The sequence below is a fragment of the Pleurodeles waltl genome, chromosome 5 (genome assembly GCF_031143425.1).
Source record: "Pleurodeles waltl isolate 20211129_DDA chromosome 5, aPleWal1.hap1.20221129, whole genome shotgun sequence".
Lineage (NCBI taxonomy): Eukaryota > Metazoa > Chordata > Amphibia > Caudata > Salamandridae > Pleurodeles > Pleurodeles waltl.
In genome coordinates, this window is record NC_090444.1 from 520,079,380 (window position 1) to 520,101,718 (window position 22,339).

Here is a 22,339-nt window from a genome sequence, read left to right on the forward strand (position 1 = left end):
ATCACAGTCCAATCCAAAGAAGCCATGCATTGTCCTCCAGTGCTGTTCTTCTGCCCTTTTGCCTGTACTTTTCTGAACTGCTGCTCCTTCTTCAGGCACTGAACCTCTCTAGTATACCTATGAACAACTGCCCAAGATTTTGGTTGCAAATGGTCTCTGGCAAAGTTCAATGGAGCCTTCATCTGGAGCATTGCACTTGTAACCTAACATGTCTGGCCTGCATCTTCTGCAGTGCCAGGGGAGTTCCCCTGTGAGGAACACTGCACTGGTATGAGCTTGGCGATGCCCGCCGGCATGAACACAAATGACGAACCAATGGGTCCTAGAGGGGCACATGCCTTCCAATGGGGGCCACTACCCATCAGAACATTGCCAACATTGTTTTGACGAAAAAGGCAGGATTGGCATCCAGAGCCAAGAACACAGGGTACACCTCAGGCAGCATCGAGTACTGTGACAGTACCAGAAAGGACCTCAAGGGCTGGTGTTTAGGAGGCGTGGCAGTGAAAGGGCCAGTGGCGATGCCAGTGTCATGTCCTTAACTCCACTTTACTTTGGGGGAAAAAAAAAAAGACAGTGCTGTTTTTTCTTCTCATGCTTGTGGTACTTCTCGCTGAAGACCCTGGAGAGAAAGGGTTGGACAGTGACCTCAACAGTAATTCAGTGCCCCATTTAGAGTTTAGACCCCCTCTCCTTGATGCCTTCAGATGCATACGAAGGCAGGAGGCACATGGCCTTGTCACATGGTTTAACACCAGACTCTACAAACAAATGTCATGGGGTTGAACATTTGGGGGGAGGGAGACATTCTTAACACTGCACCAAAGCATTTTGCATCATACATTTTTTGTGAGAGAAACTATCTCAAAACAAGAGAGTGAGGTCTGGATCCATGGAGGGCATGGAAAAAAAAGGTACTGACTTAAGGGCGCCGAAGTGAGCACTATATGGCTTCAGTGACATCACTGTGATGTCGTTTCTGTCACGGATACAGAACCAGGGCTCCCTACCGGCTTGAAAGAGCTATTTCTAGTTCCCAGACTTGCACCTGTGATTTTCAAGCGATGAGGAATCTCTGCACGTAGAAGTATCCACCAGACAAAATATTTTTGTAAAAACTAGAAACGATGAATGTTCGACCTTTAACTGCATCGGTTCTTGCACATTTCACAAACTAATTCGCTTCAGCAAGTTCTTGGGGACACATCTGAAAGCTGAAGAAGTTAGAGCCACCTCTTCAATTCAGAAATGCCAGTCCTTAAGGTAAAGTAATGGGCGGGCAAACCGCAGCAGCAAATAACTGCAAATGAATCCTCTTCGAGTAGCCGCTGCCTAGCGAGGCATCTGTGTCCCGGGGAGCCGGCGGTGCGCGCGGCGCGGAGCCTGCGTGCTTTGTGCTCGCTTGCAGGCAGCATTTTCTCGCATTGTTTCGGATATCCCCATGCATCTGTGGCACGTGGAATGCATTCATACTGACAGACTTCCTATTGTTTCCCCACTCTGGAGCTCTGTTGGCGAAAGGCTGCATCACAGCCCTCGATAATTATACTGCTTAATTAATCAAGGCGAAACAAAAATTGTGAATGTTTGCCTGGTTGCCAAGCAGGGAGATAAAAAAAAGAAAACAATACAAGCTGGAGCATTATAACAAAAGTAGCAGCTATCTGATCAGAAATTCTTACATAATTAAGCTATTAATGCTAAATCGTTCATGTTAACATTGCTCCAGGTGTCTCTACTTCAATGCATACAAAAAGGCTAACATTATGTCTATAAAAGGCCAAATGTTGCCATGGATTCTGTAACCTGATAGAGAGGACAGGCTTTTCATTTGATTAGGGAATGCAATTTAAATGCCGAGGACTGGAGCCAAACAAGAGGCTTCTCCCTCTGCTAGCCTCCTCCATTCAGCCTCGGGTCACTGGCTGGTGAACAAAAGGTCAGGCGCACTTGCCCTGGAAATGTCTGGCTTCTTTGTGTGCCGTGGTAATGGCTTTATGTTTTAAACGCAGGGATAACACAGCATTTGTCATGTGGCTCTCCGCGATCGGGCCCCGTGACACTCTGAACAAGGTACACAAGGGCGGCTGGTGCCACCGGCTTGCAGAAGGGCACATCCCACACTTCCGCGCGGCCGCTTCCATCGCGGACTGCGGCAACGCCACCCTGCCCCTCTGCCCCTCTGCCCCTCTGCCGCTCAACCCAGCCAAGGATTACCGACACGAGGGCCTTATCTGCTCCTAAAGTTTAAATGGACTAAACGTCAGCGTGTACATTTATTTAATGTCGTTCTGTTGAAACTGAGAATCAAGACAGGCGGTCGAAGTGGGTGGGATCTGAGGGGTACGACATGCCCACACTTGTTTAATTTAAGAAAAACAATTCCACCAATTTTTGGACGGTTAATGCGGAGAGTTGAAACGCTTCAAGCTGCAGAGTGACGGTAGGGACTCATGCTGTGAAACCGAAGGAGGGGGCAGATACCTAGACAGGCCTTTTTGTCATGTTGTTTCGAAAGAAATGTAAACGTGCACAACTGGTTAATCTGCAAACGCAAAGGGAAGCCTGCATTGGCTTTAAATAACAATCCCTGGCAGCTTCCCGAAGAAACGCATTTCTTCTTTTTGAGTGGTATTGCAAGGGAGTTAGGGCGCAGGCCCGCGACCACCGGGAGCTCGGAAAAATCGTGCCAAAATTGGGCGGGGGGAGGAAGTGCCCCCCCCAGTAAACAAACACCCCTCCCCCCCTTTCCAGCCCCGTCGTAGGGTCAACGTTGGGCGGAAACGGAAAGGAACAGGGGCATCAAAGGGACAAGCGACCAATGAGGGGAGACCGCATCTTTCAAACCCTGCGGGGAAGGGGGGCACCCGCACCCCGGGGGTAGCGCCAAGGACGCTTAAAAAGGGGGCTGTCCGGCACCTTGGACATCGCAGGTGACCGGACAGCCAAATCGGAAGAAGACACCCACCCACCCACACCGACGACAGGCACCCAGAGCGTCGCAGGCTGGGTTGTCGGAAGAGGAACAGCTAGTAGGAAGGCGAAGCGAAAGAAAGGATAAAAGAACTACAAAGGCCACACCCAGCACAGCGGGGTGGCAAGGCTACTTACCTTGGGATGCCTCACGGAAGAGTAAGGCAGTCAGGGGAGGTACTCTGAAACACGGCACTCGCAGCCCGGGTCCACTGGAGAGCGGGACACAAGGACCAAAACAAGGTAGCGAGCTAAGCCTAAACGAAAAGACGAGTACCCTCCTAGCTGAAAAAAAATGAAGAACGTACAACACGGGAGATTAATTGAAAGCAAAGAGCAAACCGCATGTAATAAGATAATTATCATTTAATAAGAAAGTTGTGAAAGGAAAGCAATTATGACACAAATGTATCAAAGGTATAACGATTTTATTGCCCTTTTCAAACAACACGTATGATTGATTTATGGCCCTCATAAAAGAAGGGCAAACATGCTGTAAAGGATCCCTCAATAAACTGTGGCCAAACATGTTTCCAACAAACTACGGGCTGTTGTATATCTTTGCGGTAATGGGCCGTCTGGAGGGGTTTACCAGCTGAACCCTGAACTGTATGCTTTTGAAGGCCAGTCATAGAAAAACTGCTGTATGTACAGTCTCGATATTACTATTTATTTATATTTTGGAAGCACTTTTTTTTTAAATCCTAAACCTTTCGGCACATTTTTGTAGCAGCTTATTTTATACTGTATGTAATGCAAGTTTATAATAATGACTTACATAGTCGCAGTGCTTTCTGTCACAGACTGGGACCACGCAGCACTAAACATACACAAGTCATTCTCCACTGCAGCAACCAGTATTTAATTCTGTGGCGCTCTGGTTGCTCACATAGACCTCTGCAGTGCATTACCTAATAGGGGTTTCATAATGTACGACAGTGCATGCCCACCGATTACCTTAAGTAGCATTTGTTTTTCACTTTAGCTGTGCCTTATTTTACTAGTAGGTACCTGAACATGGAAGATCGAAAAAAAAGATATAGAATATTTTGTTTTTTAAGCCACGCCCTTGACCCCGCTCCCATGCTCACTCACCGTACCCTCATTGCACACAGCATCAAAGTTTCCATACTATTTCTAATGCACTTTGACCATGGCATAGGGTGGTAGAGGGGCTTAAAAACATAGTGCGGTGAAAGAGTGTTAGTGGAGCTAAAGCAATCTGCATGGAAAAGAAAGTAAAGTGAAACAGGCGAGAGAGACATTCAGCATGCACTTAAGGAGAATCAAAATGAAGGCATGGTGTTTGAGGTCCACCATGAAGACGGAGATTGACAGGGTTTGTCTGATGTGTAATGGAGCAGCACTCCACATATTTGGTCCGCTTCCAGAAAGTAAGCATTTTGATTTAAACGTAGAGGTTTTTAGAACTGGTTCTGACAACACAGCTGTCCAACGGACCTATTGCTAACAGTTACATTGAAGGGACTTTGGGCCCACCCTTTTCAACAATGGCTTTCTCTGACTAGCCTCTGGCTGCATGGATGTTACTTTCCACCGCCACTCCAGTGCTTGTATGAATGCATGAGGGACTACTTTATAACTATAGCCCTACTTGTCTGTTCCTGCCAGCTCTTGCTCATGGCTTTCTCTAATATGCTAATGCTGCAGCACATTAAAACCAGACCCATTTGCTTTACCAATCATTGTTTAAAAGTGGGAGTGACCAATTTGAGCATGGCTTTGAGTCTTTTTTTTCTGGAAGTTGAGCGATTTTTCAAGCCTGTAAGAAAAGAAAGTGGATGGGCCATGTAGATGTGTAGACGTGAGGGTGACTGAAGGGAGATCAAACATGCAAGGGCTTTAAAAATTCGGACTGAACAACCAACGTCTAAGGAGAAGGTGATATGTGTGAGGTCATCACCTGAGCATGTTGCAAAACTGATTGAAGGAATTAATATTGTCAATTTCAATGTTTACTAGCAGAGAACGGAAATATTATAAAGGCTGCTTACTTGCCCGGTAAATCTGTATTGAAAATGAAATGTTGAAACTTTGGAACCAGAACAGTGTGCTGATTTTTATTAATAAACATATTTAAAACACCCCATTTAGGTGAATAATGTCCCAAGCTATATCAACTGCTACAGGAGGTTCCCTGGTAAATCCACTTCAGCCATACTTAATGAACTGATACACTATTACAGTTTCGGAAACAAAAACACACCTCAAAATGTAATATTTTCGAAATATTAACAATTGTACCTTTTGGGAAATAGTTCAAAAGCTAGACTAAATATATATATATAAAAAAAAAAACCGCTCACCTCCGGTTTCTTCATGATCTCTATGAAGAACATGTGATTCTTCATGGGATAGATTATAATCAGAACATCCCCAAAATCTGTGGGTATGATTCCCCGACGGTAGTTTCTGGTGTGTTCAGACCATACAATGTGAATTTCATCATTACCCAAGTGACGAAGCTGAAATGACAAATTGAATCTAATCAGACTGATCACAATGTTTTCCTAAGTATGGATTACAAACTGAAACAATGATTATCAGGTTCATCATTTCTTTGTCGTGATGGAAAAAAATTATATCTGTGCCCAAATAAAAAAAGATCAAATTTCCAACTTTCAAGGGATTCACAGAATTCCAGAAATTCTTCTCTAACTGTACATCACCCGTAGATTTCCATGTGTATTCAAGCAGAATTCTGCAAAGCAGAGCACTCTGCCCTCATAAATTTGACACAATTGCACATGTTCACATCTAACTTTTTTAGGCTTAGTCAGTCATTTCTAGGTGCATGGAAACCTAATATCATCAATTTTTAAAAAAGTAATACAATAATAAGTAAAGAGACCTTCCTGCAGATCTTATGTCAGACACCCTTAGGCCATTGCTTTGATGTGTATTTTATAGTTTACCATTGATTACAAGGGATGTCCACCAAGGCTATGTTACAGTCCTATTTGTGTTCTCATTGGGGTTTAGAAGGAGGTGCAACATCTCATGTAACTCATACTTCAGAGCCAGTGTGTTCTTTGATTAGTTATCTTGCTGACACAATATTTTAATATTTGATGTATTGCTTTTTCATTTAGGCAGTGCCTGCTACTTAGATAACTTAGGGCCAGATGTAGCAAAGGGTTTTACCCATTCTGTGTCTATGGGAAAATGTGTTCGTACATATGGCCCTTAGTCGGACAAGGCACAATATTGTTTCCAAGTGAACTTTGGTCATTTGTTTTTTTAAGTTAACTGTGTTGATAACATGCTGGTTGTAATGCTTTTTGTTCATAAAGCAAACAAGTGTGAACATAAACTTTAAGAGGCAACAAAACATCATAACTCTTAGCCGTCAGTATCTACTAAGCAATATTCTGCTGTGTATGGCTTACTTTCACAACTAATGACACAAACTTCACCTCCTGACTCATTTTCTTGACACTCTTCCTTAAGGAAACAAGTTAATACAATGAATTCATTTTTTTCATCAAAGGGCCATTTATTATCAGCATCATCTCCATCATCAATAATAATAACAATAACACCAACAAGGAAAATCACAAACAATTTCCTTAATAAACTTTTCTTTCTTCTCTCACATCAATTATTCTATACCTCAAAACATTAACACTAAAATTAATCTAAAGATTTATCAACATCAACTCTAACATAATTTACAAAGTAAATAAAACATACAAAAAACCCTAGCATTTCCAGTAACACACTATTCTACTACTCTCTTTCTAACAAACTGTCTATTCCAGCACAGCTCCACGATTCACTCTATTCAACTAAACAAATACACAACGAACGATTACTTAATTGAAAATCTACAACTTAATTTGCTTCAATTCATTTGACAAGTCTTACAATTCAAGTGTATTATTTTGGTTATGTATCTTTCACAATTCGAACAGTGTACCACTAAATACAAATATAACTGAAGCTCCTATTTCAACAATGGATACAACAAATTAACTATTACTACATAGAACATAACACAAGCAAGACCTAACTGCTTTGCTTATGCTTGTTTTATTGTTTCTAAAAAGGAATCAATCAATGCTTATAAAGCAAGGGTCTCAAGGCGCTGGAGGGGGTGGGGAAGAACCTCAACCGAAAGCCACCAGGATTCATGACGCTGGGCGCAGGATTCATGACGCTGGGCGCGGTGCAGGCGCGGATGGGCACACCCGCACTGCGGCTGCTATTAAGAAGGGGGGGGCAGTCAGCTAGGGGGCGGGAGGGCAGGAAAGGTGCTTTGTGGGGAGGGGAGGGCAGAGGAATAGGGGAGAAAGGGGAAAGCACCAGGAAAAAAGAGGGGTGATGGAAGATAAAGGCACGAAATACAAAAGTGAAAGAGCGACAGAGAATAAAAGAAAAGGCAAATGATAGAAGAGAAAAACAGAAAATGCAAGAGTGTAAGAGCGACAGAGTGAAGAAAAGGAAACTACTTACTTGTGATGGCCACTAGACCACCAGGGATGAGGCACAGGGACGAGCCTGTGGGTGGAGGAGGGCCTCGAACTGAGAGCCAGGAGACTCTCGGTTCGTCCAGGCAAGAGGCAGAGACAGCAGCAGCAGCCAGAGGAGCTGGGGAGGGCAGCAGACATGGACCAAGAGGTAAGTGCAGCTGCCCTCTCACAGTGCTGCGGCCGCCATTAAGAAGGGAAGGAGGGGGGAGGGGAGCAGCCATGTAGGAGGGCAGGAAAGGTGCTTTGGTGGGGGATTGGCAGAGGAAGAGGGGAGAAAGGAAAAAGCACTAGGGAAAAACGAGGGGTGTTAAAAGAAAAAGGCAGAAAATGCAAAAGTGAAAGAGCGACAGAGAGAAGAAAAGGAAAATATTTACTTGTGGTGGCCACTAGACCACCAGAGATGAGGTGCAGGAACGAGGCTGTGGGTGGAGGAGGGCCCGAACTGAGAGCCACAGGACTCTCAGTTCATCCCAGGCAAGAGGCAGCAGCAGCCAGAGGAGCTGGGAGGGCAGCAGACGCCGACCAGGAGGTCAGTGCAGCTGCCCGCTTACTGCGCTGCCATAAAATGACCATGGAGAAAGCCATTCACCTACACCCAGTTTAAATTCGGGGTTCCGCAATCCCCAATCCTTCTCTGTAAACGCATTTACAGATGCCTTTGGCAGGAGTAAATTGAGTGTGCTTCCAGGTTTGAAACTGCCAAAAGGGTTTATGTGACTATGCACAAGCTTACAAACTTGTTAATGTTCCTCTACTTTGGGAAATAAACTGAAAACCGGACCCTAACCCAAAACCTGCAACTGCGTGTCGTATTTCTGGATTTTGCACATTTATAAATGTGTTTTGCAAAGATAAAATGTTAGCCGTCCTGATTTTGTGAACCATGGCATACAAATTTGCCACTGCAAATGTGTTTATGCACAGTAACCTTGAAAACAAGTGGGACAAGAGTTTTAAAAGGTGATCATATGTCTGTCACTGCCCACTACTAGCCATTGTGCAAAACCTTTCGAAGTGCTTTTTTAAACAACTCGTTGCACTTGCATTTTTTTAGTAGAACATACCAGCATGAACATATAAAAGTCAAACTAACAAGACTATTATTACAAATTAACTACTTTCATTGTCATTAACATATGGTGCTATACACCACAAACATTTCCATTACTGTTGAAGAACTACCATTATTGTCATTCATATTCTACAGTAAATCAAGGAACAGAAAGTGAAATGAAGCGGGTCATGGGATCCAGTAACTGAGAATTTAATGTGACCAAATACACTTATGCAGTAACCTGATGAACGGTTAAAAATGGTTTTGTCCCACAAACACCAGACAACTGCCACTGAATGGATTTCTAACCCTGTCAGAGTATAGTAGTTCAATGTGCACCCAGCTAGGAAGTCGTTTTGTATTTATGTCTAGTAAAGCGTGTTATACAATTTGAAGGCAACATAAGAGGCTTCAAGCAATGCACAAAAACCATAAGAAAAGAAGATACAAACCAAAAGCTACTACAACTTTTTACATTTACTCAACCACACATCAAATTTGTCAATAAGCCTTAATTATAGTAGTGAAAGATAGAGAGAATCGCCGTTTCTTCTTACAGATGTTCTGTTTTCAGTACTGGGAAATAAGTATTTTAGTCTGTAGAATATAGTTCTCTTAGAAGCAGTGCCCTCTAGGGCTTGTCTTTGTGTCATATGTAGTTCTTATTAATGTTTAAGACACCTTGTATACACTAACCAATACTTCCAATGAGCTTTATCACAGGATTAGCCATTTTCCTGCTAAAGATCACTCATATAAAAATAATCTAACGAATTACAAATTCTGTGGCAATTTCTTCGGCAATGGCAAGTAAATATATAGTAACTGTCTGGCCTTCTTGACAACATCAACGCCTGCAATGTAGCCACACGGCACCTTTGTTGAAGCAGGGGCAAACTGCAGCCAGGTGGCATACATGAAACTGAACTGCTTACAGTAAAGTTCTGATATGAGGAATTGATTATTTTCTTGCATCAACTGTAACAACTAGAAGCAGGGGCTTAGACCGAGTACTTGGAGATCTAGCAGAACCTGAGTCTTACTAAGCATTTTGCACTGAAGGCTGTTGTCTTCACATCCCCAAGCACTGGCCAACGTGTAAGTACTGAATAGGTCATTTATCAATATATGTGCATCCCCTAGCCCAAGTATTGCTGCAACTAAAATCTCCAGACAAGGAGGTTTACAGGGCAACAAAAAGGGGTGGGATAAAGTGATCACCAACAGAAACCCCCCCAAAAATCCGAAGGAATGAGAATGATTTATATTGTGGACAGACATACAGGCAATGCTTTAAATGGAAATGTAAAAGTGCAGGTACTCACTATTTAGAGTACCTGCTTGCTCCTGAGAAGTGCCGGCACTTCCCCAATAAATATATTGCAGGAGTGCTGAGAAGTGCAGGTACTCTTCCTTTCAAATTAAATAAGTGCAGTTACTCAGTACCGGACAGTACCTCCCCATTTAAAGTACTGCATACAGGCGTAAGGACAGTAATGCTTAAGTTAAAATTGCTTGACCCAAAGTTTGGTACTATGAAAAAGTTGGAAACGGGTTTAATCCCAGGTGTCCCTGTAAGCAATACCTAGACAACACAAGAAGAAACCAGAAGTTGGATGCTTTGTCCCAAAAGGCAGGGGTTGTCTATAATTGCAGAATAACATTCAGTTTTTTAAATTTAAGACTGTCCCAGTGGAGGCCGTTTCATTGAGGAGAACATGGCGGGCTGGGGCGTCCGAGCAGCGCGCTTGGACGGTTCCGGTTCCTGGGGGCGTGGCATGACGGGGCTGCCGATCGGACTGCGGTGGTGACAGGCACACGGATGTGCGCACCGCGATTTTTTGGCCCGGAGGCAGGCTGGAGGGCAGCGGGGGCTGTGTGGTGGTGCCGTGCTGGAGCTGCGCCGGGCGCGGAAAGGAGCGACGCATATTCCCCTTCAGGGGAATAGCGGCAGCAGCTACATTAGCGGCTCCACTAGCGAAGCCACAAGGAAGGCAAGGCAAGGAGCACAACCTAATGGTACATTTGAGAAGGGGACCAGGAAAAAAACGGTGAGGCAAAGGGGGGGGGTGGAGGTGATACCCCTCTCCCCCCTTTTTTTTTTTTTTTTTTTTAACAAGAGTGGAGGGGACTGACCAGCTTCAGGTGGACAATTCCGATGTGATACCAGGTGATAAGGGTGATAAGGGGGGTTTAGGCAAAAAAAAGGTCTAAATCCAAATCTGGTGAAGGAGGAAGGATTGTCATGAGGAAGGTGGGGGAAAGTAAGCTTAAGGGGAGAGATAAGTTGACTCCCTTCCTAAGGTCTTTTTTTAAGGTAAGACCGGAAGTAATCAAGCTTACCCCCGGTCAGGCTAGAGCGGTAATGGAGGTCACCACCTCTCAGTCAGAGGATGCTTTTGGTGAGGGCAGGGGGCGGGTGGACAATACTACGGTTGCGTCGTCCCAAGCAATTGGTGGAAGCAAAGAAGGAGCAAGGATGGAGAAGTCTTTCCCCCACCATTGTTGGGGAAGGAGCAGATGGCCCCACTTCAAGTTCAGAGCTCAACCGTAGCGGCCTTAGAGTTACAAGACCCTTTGCCTAGGGTGGGAATCGAGGAAACCTCCCATGCCGTTCCTGCCCCCTCTCTTTCTCTGAGCTCCTCGCTGGAGGCATTGATTTTGTCCATTTCTGAGGATGTAAAGAAAGGCTTCGCGAACTCAGAAGTAAACCAAGGGGAGATAAGAGAGGTTTGTGCAGTATTAGAAAGAAAGATTGATGGTGTAATGGAGAGCACACAGGCCCTTGAAGAAGCTATGGGTGGTATGAAGGAGGAATTGGCTCAACATAAGGGTGAGATTGATGCATTGAAGGGAAGTGAGCAGGTATTAAAAAATAGGATTGAGCAATTGGAAAATCACTCAAGAAGAAATAACTTAAAACTTTTGAAAGTGCCTGAAGGTACAGAAGGCAACGATCTCAAGGCCTTAGTGGTTTCACTGATCAAATCGGCAGTAGGACTGGAGGAGACTGAGGAGGAAATTGGAAAGGAGATTCAGAGAGTTCATCGGGACCCTTTCAAGATGCGGATGAATAGTAGTACACCTCAAAAAATGTTGATACATTTTTTGACATATCAGATGAAAGAAAAGATCTTATCTAGAGCATTGAAACAAAAATCTTTAAAAGTGAATGATGTTGTCTTTGAGATTAGGTCTGATTTATCTAGGGCTACTATGGATAGGCAGTGGGAGCTCGGGAAACGTTTGGAGATCTTTAAGACTCTGGGGGTCTCGGCTCAGCTGAAATTTCCAGCCTTTCTCCGGGTCATGTACAACAACAAAATGTATAATATTATTAGAGATATAAGTGAGGCGGATTAATTATTGGAAGTTGTTAAAGATGGGCAGACCGCAAAATAATGTTGATTTAGTGGTTTTCTAAGTTTAATTCCCCAGGAACGCGGGGGCGTTCTAAACATTTTGGACCAACATGGTCCTTAGTTGGGGGGGGGGGGGGGGGTTCTCCACGGGTGGGGCATGGTGAGAAGGGGAGGGGTGTAGGGGGGGCAGGGTGGGGGTTGGGGGTGTGAGAGTGAAAAAAAAGGAAAAAATAGTGCCTTGTTCAACCCAGTTATTTGTTCCGTAAGATTTGAGAGATAACTAGTAGGGAGAGAAGCCAGGGGGGCGAAGAGCATATCATTGCAAATTCTTTCTTGGAACGTTAATGGTCTGAGGATGAGAGGGAGAAGGGAGCGAATATTACAGTATTTGCATGATTCAACTGCGCAAATCTTAGTCTTGCAGGAAACACATTTAACAAAGGCGGAGTGTATTAGCATAATACAAAAGTTGAGGTGGGTTCAAACGTTTACATGTAAGGGGCACAACTATCATACTAAAGGTGTGGCTATTTCAGTCAAACAGTCACAACAGGGGAATGTAGTAATTTTGGAGGTAAGATCAGATACAGCGGGGCGGTGGGTGATAGAAAGTACAATTTGGTGGTCGTAATTTGGTTTTAGCAGGGTACTATGGCCCCAATTGCGATGATATAGAATCTCTAAGGCGTCTTTTTTCTCAGCTTCTTGAATTCTCGGACCCAGTTATCCTGATGGGTGATTTTAATGTCGTGTTAGATAATGAGCTGGATAGGCATAACTGTAAGTCGCGAGACACGCCTAAATCGCAACAATATTTAAGGAGGATGATGAAAGAATTTGGCTTGTGCGATATTTGGAGACAAAGGGTGGGGAATAGTAGGTATTTTTCTTTTTTTAATAAAAAATATAGGCATGCCTCTCGAATTGATTACTTTTTATTAGATTTACGTTTGAGAGAGGATGTGAAGAAGATAGTGTATTTGCCCTCTCACTTATCGGACCATTCCGCGGTTGTGCTGGATATGAGTTTCCCGCAGAGAAGACTTAGTAATTGTTGGACGATTGATCGTTCTTTATTACTGGATCAGGTGGTGGTGGCGAAGTTGCGTAAGGAATCTGAATTCTTTTTTAGTGTAAATATGGGATCCGCCCCAATATCAGTTGTATGGGATACGTTTAAAGTGGTTATTCGAGGGGAGATTACGAATATCTCTATCCAGAAACATAAAGTGTTCAGAAATGAGATTAATTTGATAGAGCAGGAAATGCGGAAGTATAAAGTTGAAATAAAAGAATCAGGTGAGACAGAGGCTTTGAGGGCTAGCTTGGATGGGTTGAGAAGACAGTTGGAGAAGGTATTATAGGGAAGAATTCAAAGGAAATGGGAGGCTAGCAAATTGGCGCATTTTGAATATGGGGAAAATGCTGGGAAGTTGTTAGCCTGGAAAGGCAAAGCAGATCGTGTTAGAAACTATATCGAGGAGGTTGAAATGGAGCAGTCAGGAGAAAGAAGAACGGATGATGGGGCAATAGAATCTGCTTTTCAAAACTTTTTTACACAATTGTATTCGGAGGAGTTAGAGGTGGGAGAAGGTATGGTAACGGATTGGATGGGGCCCGATATATCTTTAGGTATATCATCGCAGGAGAGGGAAGCGCTGAATGCCCCAATCACGTCAGAGGAAATTAGGAGAATCTTGAATAGTAGTAAGTCTGGGATTGCTCCGGGTCCGGATGGTATCCCAGTGGAGGTATATAAGGTATTAGGGGATTCAATACTCCCCGTTCTGACAGAGCTGTTTGGGGGGATTTTTGAACATGGCAATGACATTCCTCTTTCATGTAATGAGGCGGTTATTTCATTATTTTGAAACCTGATAAAAATCCTGCGAAATGTGCTTCTTACAGGCCTATATCGTTGTTGAACAGCGATTATAAATTATTAGCTAAAATTTTAGCGGATAGGCTGAGTAAGATAGTTAATAATTTGGTGCACCCAGATCAAAAAGGTTTTTCTAAAGGTAGATATTTGCATGAGTTAATTTTTTAATTGATTGGGGCAATAGATATGGCTACAACTTTTGGGGCACCGTTGGCAATTATTATCTTAGATGCAATGAAAGCTTTTGATCAAGTAAATTGGAATTTTTTTAAATCAATGTTGAGGCGGGCCAACTTAGGATCAAAGTTTTGTGGGGTTATCGACCAGATTTATACAGCACCTTTTGCTAAGGTTTTGGTGAATGGGAAACTTACAGGTCCTATTACAATTTCTAGAGGTACTAGGCAGGGTTGTTCCTTGTCCCCTGTATTGTTTAACTTGTATACTGAACCATTTGCCAGAAAAATCAGGAAAAATCGCCTCATCCCTCCCTTTTATTGAAATGGTTGGGAAAAAAAATCTCTTTATATGCAGATGATCTGCTGATATATACTAATAATTTGCCATTGGCTTTTAATACAGTTAAAGAACTGGCTGAACAATTTGGAAGGATATCAGGATACCGGATTAATGGGGGAAAAACAGATACTATGCAATGGAATATGGAAGTAGGGTCAATACCAAGTAAGCAGGAAATACGGTATTTAGGCATTTTAGTGACCCATAATCTTAAGGACTTAGTGGAGAGGAATGCACGAAAACTGTTAGCTGACTGTAAAGCTATGCTACAAAAATGGGCATATCTCCCTTTGACGATTCTCGGAGGGTAAATTTAATTAAGATGTTCATTTTGCCTAAATGGAATTTTGTGTTTGCAGCAATTCCTCTGGCAATGCATAAAGGATATTTGGATAAAATGCAGCAGGCGATAAGTAGTTTTATTTGGAGTTCAAAGGGGCCAAGGATATCCTGGAAGAAATTATGCAGAAGAAGGGAAAAGGGAGGATTGGCTTTACCAGATTTGGCATATTATGCTTGGGCCTTCTTATTCAAGAACTCAAGGATGCTGTTTGTATGCCCAGATGGTTCAGCAGTGGGCAGAATGTATAAGGCAATGGTTTCAACTGTAAAAGGGGCCTCAAGGCATTTTCTTTTCAAATTCGGTGATCCTAAATTCGTCAAAAAAATTAAATTGAAAGTACTGCAAGGACTGGCAAGGAGTTGGTATCAGCTGAGACGACGTCTTGGTATTCATTACTACAGTTATCATGCGCCTATTTGGGACTCCCCGGGCACCCCAGAGTGCTGTAAAGATATTTTAGCACTACCACTCAAAAGGGCAGGGGTGGAAAGTTGGGGTGATCTTTCTCGAGAGGGTACTTTACTTTCATGGGAAGAGTTGGTAGGGATAACAAGTGGAGCCCTGTCTAGGTTAAAGTATTTGCAGATAAGAGAGTGGGAAAAAGGAATAAGGGGGGAGTCTGGGGGTGGTAAGTTCACTGGAGGATTCTTTTTTAGAATTTGTGGTCTCTGCCCCTGTAAAGAAGTTGGCGGTTTGGTATTGGGAAATGTTAGAAACCCTTGATGGGAGCTTTACCCTACCGACCGATTTATGGGGCAAGGTCGTGCCTGGTGATAAGGTTGGGATATGGTGGAAGAAGTCATTTTTGACTCTTTACGAAGTAGTGAAGCCAGCCCCATTAAGGGAAAATCATCTTTATACTTTACACAGAGCTTATATCTCGCCGGCAAAACTTTCTAAGTTTAAGAATGGAGAAGTGATTAAATGTTTGAAATGCGGTGGTGTAGGAGCAACGGATATTCATATGTTTTGGGAATGCCCCGTTATTCAGTTGTTTTGGGAGGAAGTCTTTGGGGCAATATCATCTATGTTAGGCTGGAAAATTACTGTATCACTCCAGTTGATTATATTTGGGCAGCTACAGGAAGAGGGTATACGGAGTAGGGTGAATAATGCTAATCGTAAATGTTTGTTTTATGTAATTGTGTTGGGCAGGAATGAAATTTGCAAAAATTGGATGAAGGAGCACCCTCCAATTTATATGGATTGGCTCAATGCAGCTCTCCACACCTCGAACATGGACTTGAATACGCGGGGTACTAAGAGAAATGCGGAACTTTGGTTGCCTTTGTTAAAGCATGGGGGAGTGTTATGAATTTTCTTTATTGAGAACTTGCTGCTTTGAGAATATTTGAAATTGGTTTGTTGTTTTCCGTCCAATGATTATTCACCGCTTGCCACTCCTGCTGGTTTGCTTAGGCGAACCGGGAGATATAATGGTGCACCCCCTGGTTAGGGTCCCTCTCTTATTTAGAGGGTGAGAAGGTTGTACGAATCAAGAGGTGGCTCAGAATGCGGGGTTGAATGAGGACAAAAAAAAAAAAGACTGTCCCAGTGGAATACATCCTCTAAAAAGTAATCAATGATTATTGGGTAAACTGAGAAAAATACATAAATTTCCGAAATCTGAGTGAAACTCTGTGGAGCTTTTTCTGATTAGGATACTGAGATTAGTCAGTCATCAAATAAAGATCTGCATTTTATCTTCAGTCGCAGAGAAAACCTTGAGAGGAACCAGAAATAAAAGCATCATCCAGCATAAAAATCTTGTTTCTTTAGTGGAGTGATTCACTTTGCTTTAAATGTGTGGGCCACAAAACACAACCAATGTAATGGTTGCTCCAATAAAAAGTAATAAATTATCTTTTATGTAGTAGTTCCTAACACAAGTATCTCATTTAATAGACCTGTAAATAAAACACAAAGGTACTGAGTTTGTATACCAATGAAGGATGAAATGTTTAGTCAACACTGAGTGAACAGTGACCATCAGTTTACACTTTGGTCTCAGCAGCAAGCACTTAACTGACTAAGTTATCTTCACTACCATCAAGACTTTGGTCAGCTTTAGCGCCTTAAACCTTTGCAATAACAGATATTACTATAACTGTACAGTTCCTAAATGGCACAATGCTTGCCTGATCTAGCTTGGTTGGTAAAAACAAATCGAGAGACTAGAGCAGTGGTGTTTGTGCTTTTGGAACAAATTCTATAGCACAAAATCTGGTACCTGCACCTCTCGAAGAAGCTTCCAGCTATACCTTCTTCAGTCATTTGGACACAAGCTGACCGGATACCCAAATGTGTACTCTCTTTTTAATATAATAATAAAAAAAAACAGAAGACACACTTACTCCTATGGGAAGGCCTGCTTCAATCACACTAGAGGTTAGATGCAAAATCGCTTAAAAAAAAAAAAAAAAGCTTTTGGGTGGGGATTGGGTGAGGTTTGGACTTGCCCCATAACTCCTGTTTCCTGATGGATAACTAACTGAATGAAGTTAGTATTGCAAGAGGGGCTGCATAGCTTTGACAGCTTTGTAGGCCTTAGCACACCAGCAGGCCCCGTGTTTTTAAGTGACAAATTCTGGCTTGCACTTATGAGGCCAATTTTATCACCGGTAGATAATGAATTTTACCACTGCTGCAGCTACATTGCTAAATAAGAGGACAAGACTTCCTTCCTGGTAAACCATAATAGGCTTTATGGATTTTGACAATCTTTGTTGAGTAATGGAAGGAGGTCAATCCTTTCCAATTGTTATGGGTCACTTTAACTGATAACGACTGAACGGGGGCTGCCAGCCACGAAAATGGACTTCTCTTAAAGTAACTATTAATTACTTTCAAAATACGTGCCATGTAAGAATCAGAGCAGGGGCTCTTTCAAATTACGAAGGTCAGCTAAAGCCCATTTTAGCCCTGTGATGGCATGCCTTGACGGTATGCCTTTGCCAAGAGCTATGAAAAAAAAAACACAAAAATAAAAACCTCCCCGCTTGGTCATAAAGGTCAGAAGAATGGAAATCATGCGCTTTCAAGCATTTCTAAATAACCAAAACATCTCTTCTAATTGAATGAATACATCAAAGAGATGTACTGCCGAATAGAGTGTTGCCCATCATGTTTTTGTACACTATTGATCTTTTATCTGTATACCTTCAATTTTCCCATATACAGAATACTTTTCAGATTGTAGAGCTAAATCTTAAATTTGCTTTTAAATCTACTAGAAATTTGATACAGTGTTTCTTGTTTTACGTTTACACCTCTTTTCAGTGTTGCCACTACTTGAAACAAACAATATCGTGTTTTTAGCTTGGTTCTCAGACATCAAAACCTTACATCACTTCTCGTCTAAATTATTCAGACATATAAATGTGTAGTTTCTGAGATGTAAGCATAATTTTTCAAAAGTATTTTTACTATAACGTGTGGCAGATCAATAGCCATATCACTCATGTGGTACAACTATACACTATCACCAGAGAGATTTGAGAAAACCTATACATACAAAGGGGTCATATGACCCATAAGGCATCACTTGATGGCTTACTCAGGGATATGTTTGTACATTTACTTCCAGTGAATTTAGGAGGGGCGAGAGTCTTCTTCACAAATCCATAAGAACCAAGAGGTAACCGTTTTCTATCGGTTGCAGACTACTTGAAGATGGCTCAAGGCATCCACATTGCAACACTGCCTCTCTACCAGTTGGCAAATCACAATTTCCATCTCTTCCATTAGAGGGTACTTACTAGTTAACCACCTAACTGCAATGGACAATCAATCATAATCCTTGCTTGCAATCTGCAATTAGCCGCCTATTTGTTTTCTGGAGTACTTAATATCTACTGCAGAGCAGAGAACGCATTTATTTGGGGGCCACTGCACTACATAATCATTGCTTAATTTGAGCCGGTTGTTGCAGGTGGGACCAACTAGCATTCGTTTTTGGGGACTGGCAACAATTTTTACTCATCAGACATTGACCTAGAGTAAGAGGAAGAAAAACAAAAGGAGGAAAAAAGAAAGAGAAAAATGAAAAACAATTAGAAAGAGAGCAAGAAGGGATGAAAAATAATCCACAATAATGAGATAAAGAGGTAGGGAGTGTTTAGTGGTGAATGAAAGAGGCATGAGGTGGAATCATGGCTATGAAGCCTACGTACTGGGCACCCAGACATTCAATGGCACCGCTGTCGGCTTTTGAGCAAAACATTTGGCCCTGGAACTTATTCTTTTAATATTAAGCACATGAGATTCTAAACCAGAAGAGTTCATTTTTGGATGCCCCAAAATGTTGTTCTCAAGGTCAGATATTCACCCTGACAACTAGGAATGAAGACCATTGACCTATTTTGAGGTCAGGAGAGCTCCCCACGCCGCGCAGCTCCACCTGACTGCGTCTGTGTCCGCTTCCCCGCCCTGGCTGCGAGTTCGAGGCCCTCCTCCACCCACAGGCGCAAGCCTGCACCTCATCCCTGGTGGCCAGTGGTGAGCCGTAAGTATTGTGTGTCTGCCTCTGGGTCTGCTTTTTGCCTCTTTACTGTTTTTCTCTGCTTTTATTTCCCCTTTCTGCGTCTCTACTGCTTTCTCTGCTTTTATTGCCTTTTTCTGCCTCTTTACTGTTTTTTCTCTGCTTTTTGCCCTTTCACGCTCTCTCTCTCTGTGTCTCCTTTACCTCGTCTGCCCCCCCTTCGCTCTTCCCTCTGCTGCATCCCCTGCTGCCCTGCTCGCCCATTCACGCTTCGCCTCCCAGCTGCTCCTTCCTCCCACCTCCCCTTCTTCATGGCGGCCGCACCGCTGGCGCACCAGAGGCAAGCCCGTATGCGCCCGGACCGCACCCAGCGCAAGACCCCCTGGCCCCGTGACCGCCCCGTCGCCAGACGCCACTATGATGCCAACACCCTCAACGCCAGCCGACCAGCCACCTGCTTCCAGGCCTCCACGAAGCTCATCCACGGAACCTTCTCCTGCCAGAGCTGCAGCTTCACCAGCCCCCGAGCCGCCGCCCCACCCGCCAGAGCTGGACACCACCACCTCAGATGCATCCTTCTCAACACCCGCTCTGTCCACAAGCACGCCACCGACCTCTGGGACCTTCTCGACTCATCCTCCCTGGACATCGCCTTCCTGACAGAGACCTGGATGAACCCATCCTTAGCACCCGACATCGCCATAGCCATTCCAGATGGCTACAACATCACCCGCAGAGACCGCACCAACAGACCGGGAGGTAGGATTGCCATTGTCCACAGGAACACAATCAGAATCTCGACCAACACTGAAGACACCCTCAGCACCGCCGAACACATGTACTTCCAGATCCACATCGATCCCAAGACCACCCTCAGAGGAACCCTCATCTACAGACCCCCCCGGACCTCGACCGCAGTTCAGTGACTCCATCGCCGATGTCGTCAGCACGCAAGCCCTTGCTTCTACCGACTACATCCTCCTCTGAGACCTGAACTTCCACCTCGAGAACACCAATGACAGCAACTCCACCGCCCTGCTCGACAACCTTACCAACTTCGGACTCAAACAGCTTGTCACCCATCCACTGTGCCGGACACATGCTCGACCCCATATTCTCCGCCAGCAGCCACGTCACCTTCAGCCACACCACCGAACTCCACTGGACCGACCACCGCTGCGTCCACTTCCCCTTTGAGAAACCCACCACCACCCGCAACGAATCCCCCGCTGCAGCTGGAACAAGGTCACCAACGACTAGCTGATCTCTGCGCTCGCCCGAGCCCCCCTGCCGACACCACAGACACAGCTGCCCGCAGCCTCAGGCAATGGATTGTCGACTGCACCAACGCTTTTGCCCCGATCAAGAAACCCTCCTACAACCGCACTGTCAGAAAGGCCACCTGGTTCACCGCCGAGCTCCAGACCTCCAAAAAGACGTGCCGAAAACTAGAGAAGAAGTGGCGTCACGAACAGACACCGGTCACCCACACGGCCCTCAAGAACGCCATCCGCAGGCACCATCAGCTCATCCAAACCTCCAAGAGATCGTCCTTTAAGGAGCGCATCGACAACAACACGCACAACAGCAAAGAGCTCTTCAACATCGTGAAGGAACTCTCCAACCTCAGCTCTAGCACCAACTACATCCCACCTTCGCAAGACCTCTGCGACTCCCTAGCCACCTTCTTTCATCGCAAGATCGCAGACATCCACGACAGCTTCAACACCAAGACCCCACCGGCAGTCACCAACACCTCAGACTCACTGCCCCCTAGCCACACCAACCTCCTGCTCTCCTCGACCAACGTCAACGACGATGATACCACCAAAGTCATGAACCCCATTCACTCCGGCTCACCATCCGACCCCTGCCCGCACATCTTCAACAAAGCGAGCTCCATCATCGCCCCCCCAACTCCCAATGATCATCGACAGCTCCTTCGAGACCGCCACCTTCCCGGAAAGCTGGAAGCACGCCGAGATCAACGCCTTACTCAAGAAATCCAAAGCGAACCCAAAGGACCTCAAAAACTACAGGCCCATCTCCCTGCTCCTGTTCCTGGCGTAGGTCAACAAGAAGATCGTCAACAGGCAACTGACCTACTTCCTTGAGGAAAACAACACTCTGGACCCGTCCCAATCAGGTTTTCGCAGCAACCACAGCACTAAGACCGCCCTCATCGCCGCCACCGACATCAGGACCCTGCTGCACAAAGGCGAAACCCCGGCCCTCATCCTCCTGGACCTCTCGGCCCCCTTCGACACCGTCTGCCACCACACCCTATGTACATGCCTCAATCATGCAGGGATCCGCGACAAACCCTGGACTGGATCACCTCCTTCCTCACCAGCAGAACCCAGAGAGTCCGCCTCCCTCCTTTCCGATCTGAAGCCACCAAGACCATCTGGGGCGTACCCTAAGGATCTTCCCTCAGCCCGAACCTCTTCAACATCTACATGGCACTGCTTGCCAACATCGTCCGATCTCACAACCTCAACATCGTCTTATATGCCAACGACACCCAGCTAATCCTCTCCCTCACCAAGGACCCCGCCACCACCAAAACCAATCTCCACGAAGGAATGAAGGCCGTCGCCAACTGGATGGATAACAGTCGCCTAAAACTGAACTCGGACAAGATGGAAGTCCTCATCCTCGGCTCCACCCCCTCCCCCTGGGACGAGTCATGGTGGCCGACCACAATGGGAGCCGCACCGACGCCAACCAACCACGCACGCAACCTGGGGTTCATCCTAGACTCATTGCTCTCCATGACCCAACAAGTCAACGCCATCTCACCCTCCTGCTTGAACACCCTCTGCGTGCTCCGCAGATCTACAGGTGGATCCCCACCGAAACCAGAAGGACAGTCACCCATGCCCTCGTCAGCAGCAGACTGGACTACGGCAACGCTCCCTATGCGGGACCCACAGCCAATCTCCAGAAAAGACTGCAAAGCATACAGAACGCCGCCGCACGCCTCATCCTCGACATCCCCCGCCACAGCCACATCACAGCCCACCGAAGAGACCTACTCTGGCTCCCCGTCAACAAGAGGATCACCTTCAAGCTCCTCACCCACACCCACAAAGCCCTCCACAACGCTGAACCAGCATACCTCAAAGAACGACTCACCTTCTACACCCAGAACAGACAGCTCTGCCGACCTTGCCCTCGCCACCGTTCCACACATCCACAGGAAAACAACCGGCGGCAGATCATTCTCCTAC

At 44.9% G+C, this 22,339-nt stretch overlaps 1 protein-coding gene across 5 annotated transcripts in view; it reads right to left on the reverse strand.

Annotated features, from left to right (window-relative positions):
* Positions 1–22,339, reverse strand: part of RALGAPA2 (Ral GTPase activating protein catalytic subunit alpha 2) — a 1,651,508-nt gene that overhangs the window by 447,060 nt on the left and 1,182,109 nt on the right. For all 5 annotated transcript variants that reach the window (XM_069234346.1, XM_069234347.1, XM_069234343.1 and 2 more), the window contains one exon: positions 5,301–5,459. In XM_069234346.1, coding sequence (XP_069090447.1) covers positions 5,301–5,459 — 159 coding nt within the window. The remainder of the gene's footprint in view (positions 1–5,300; positions 5,460–22,339) is intronic.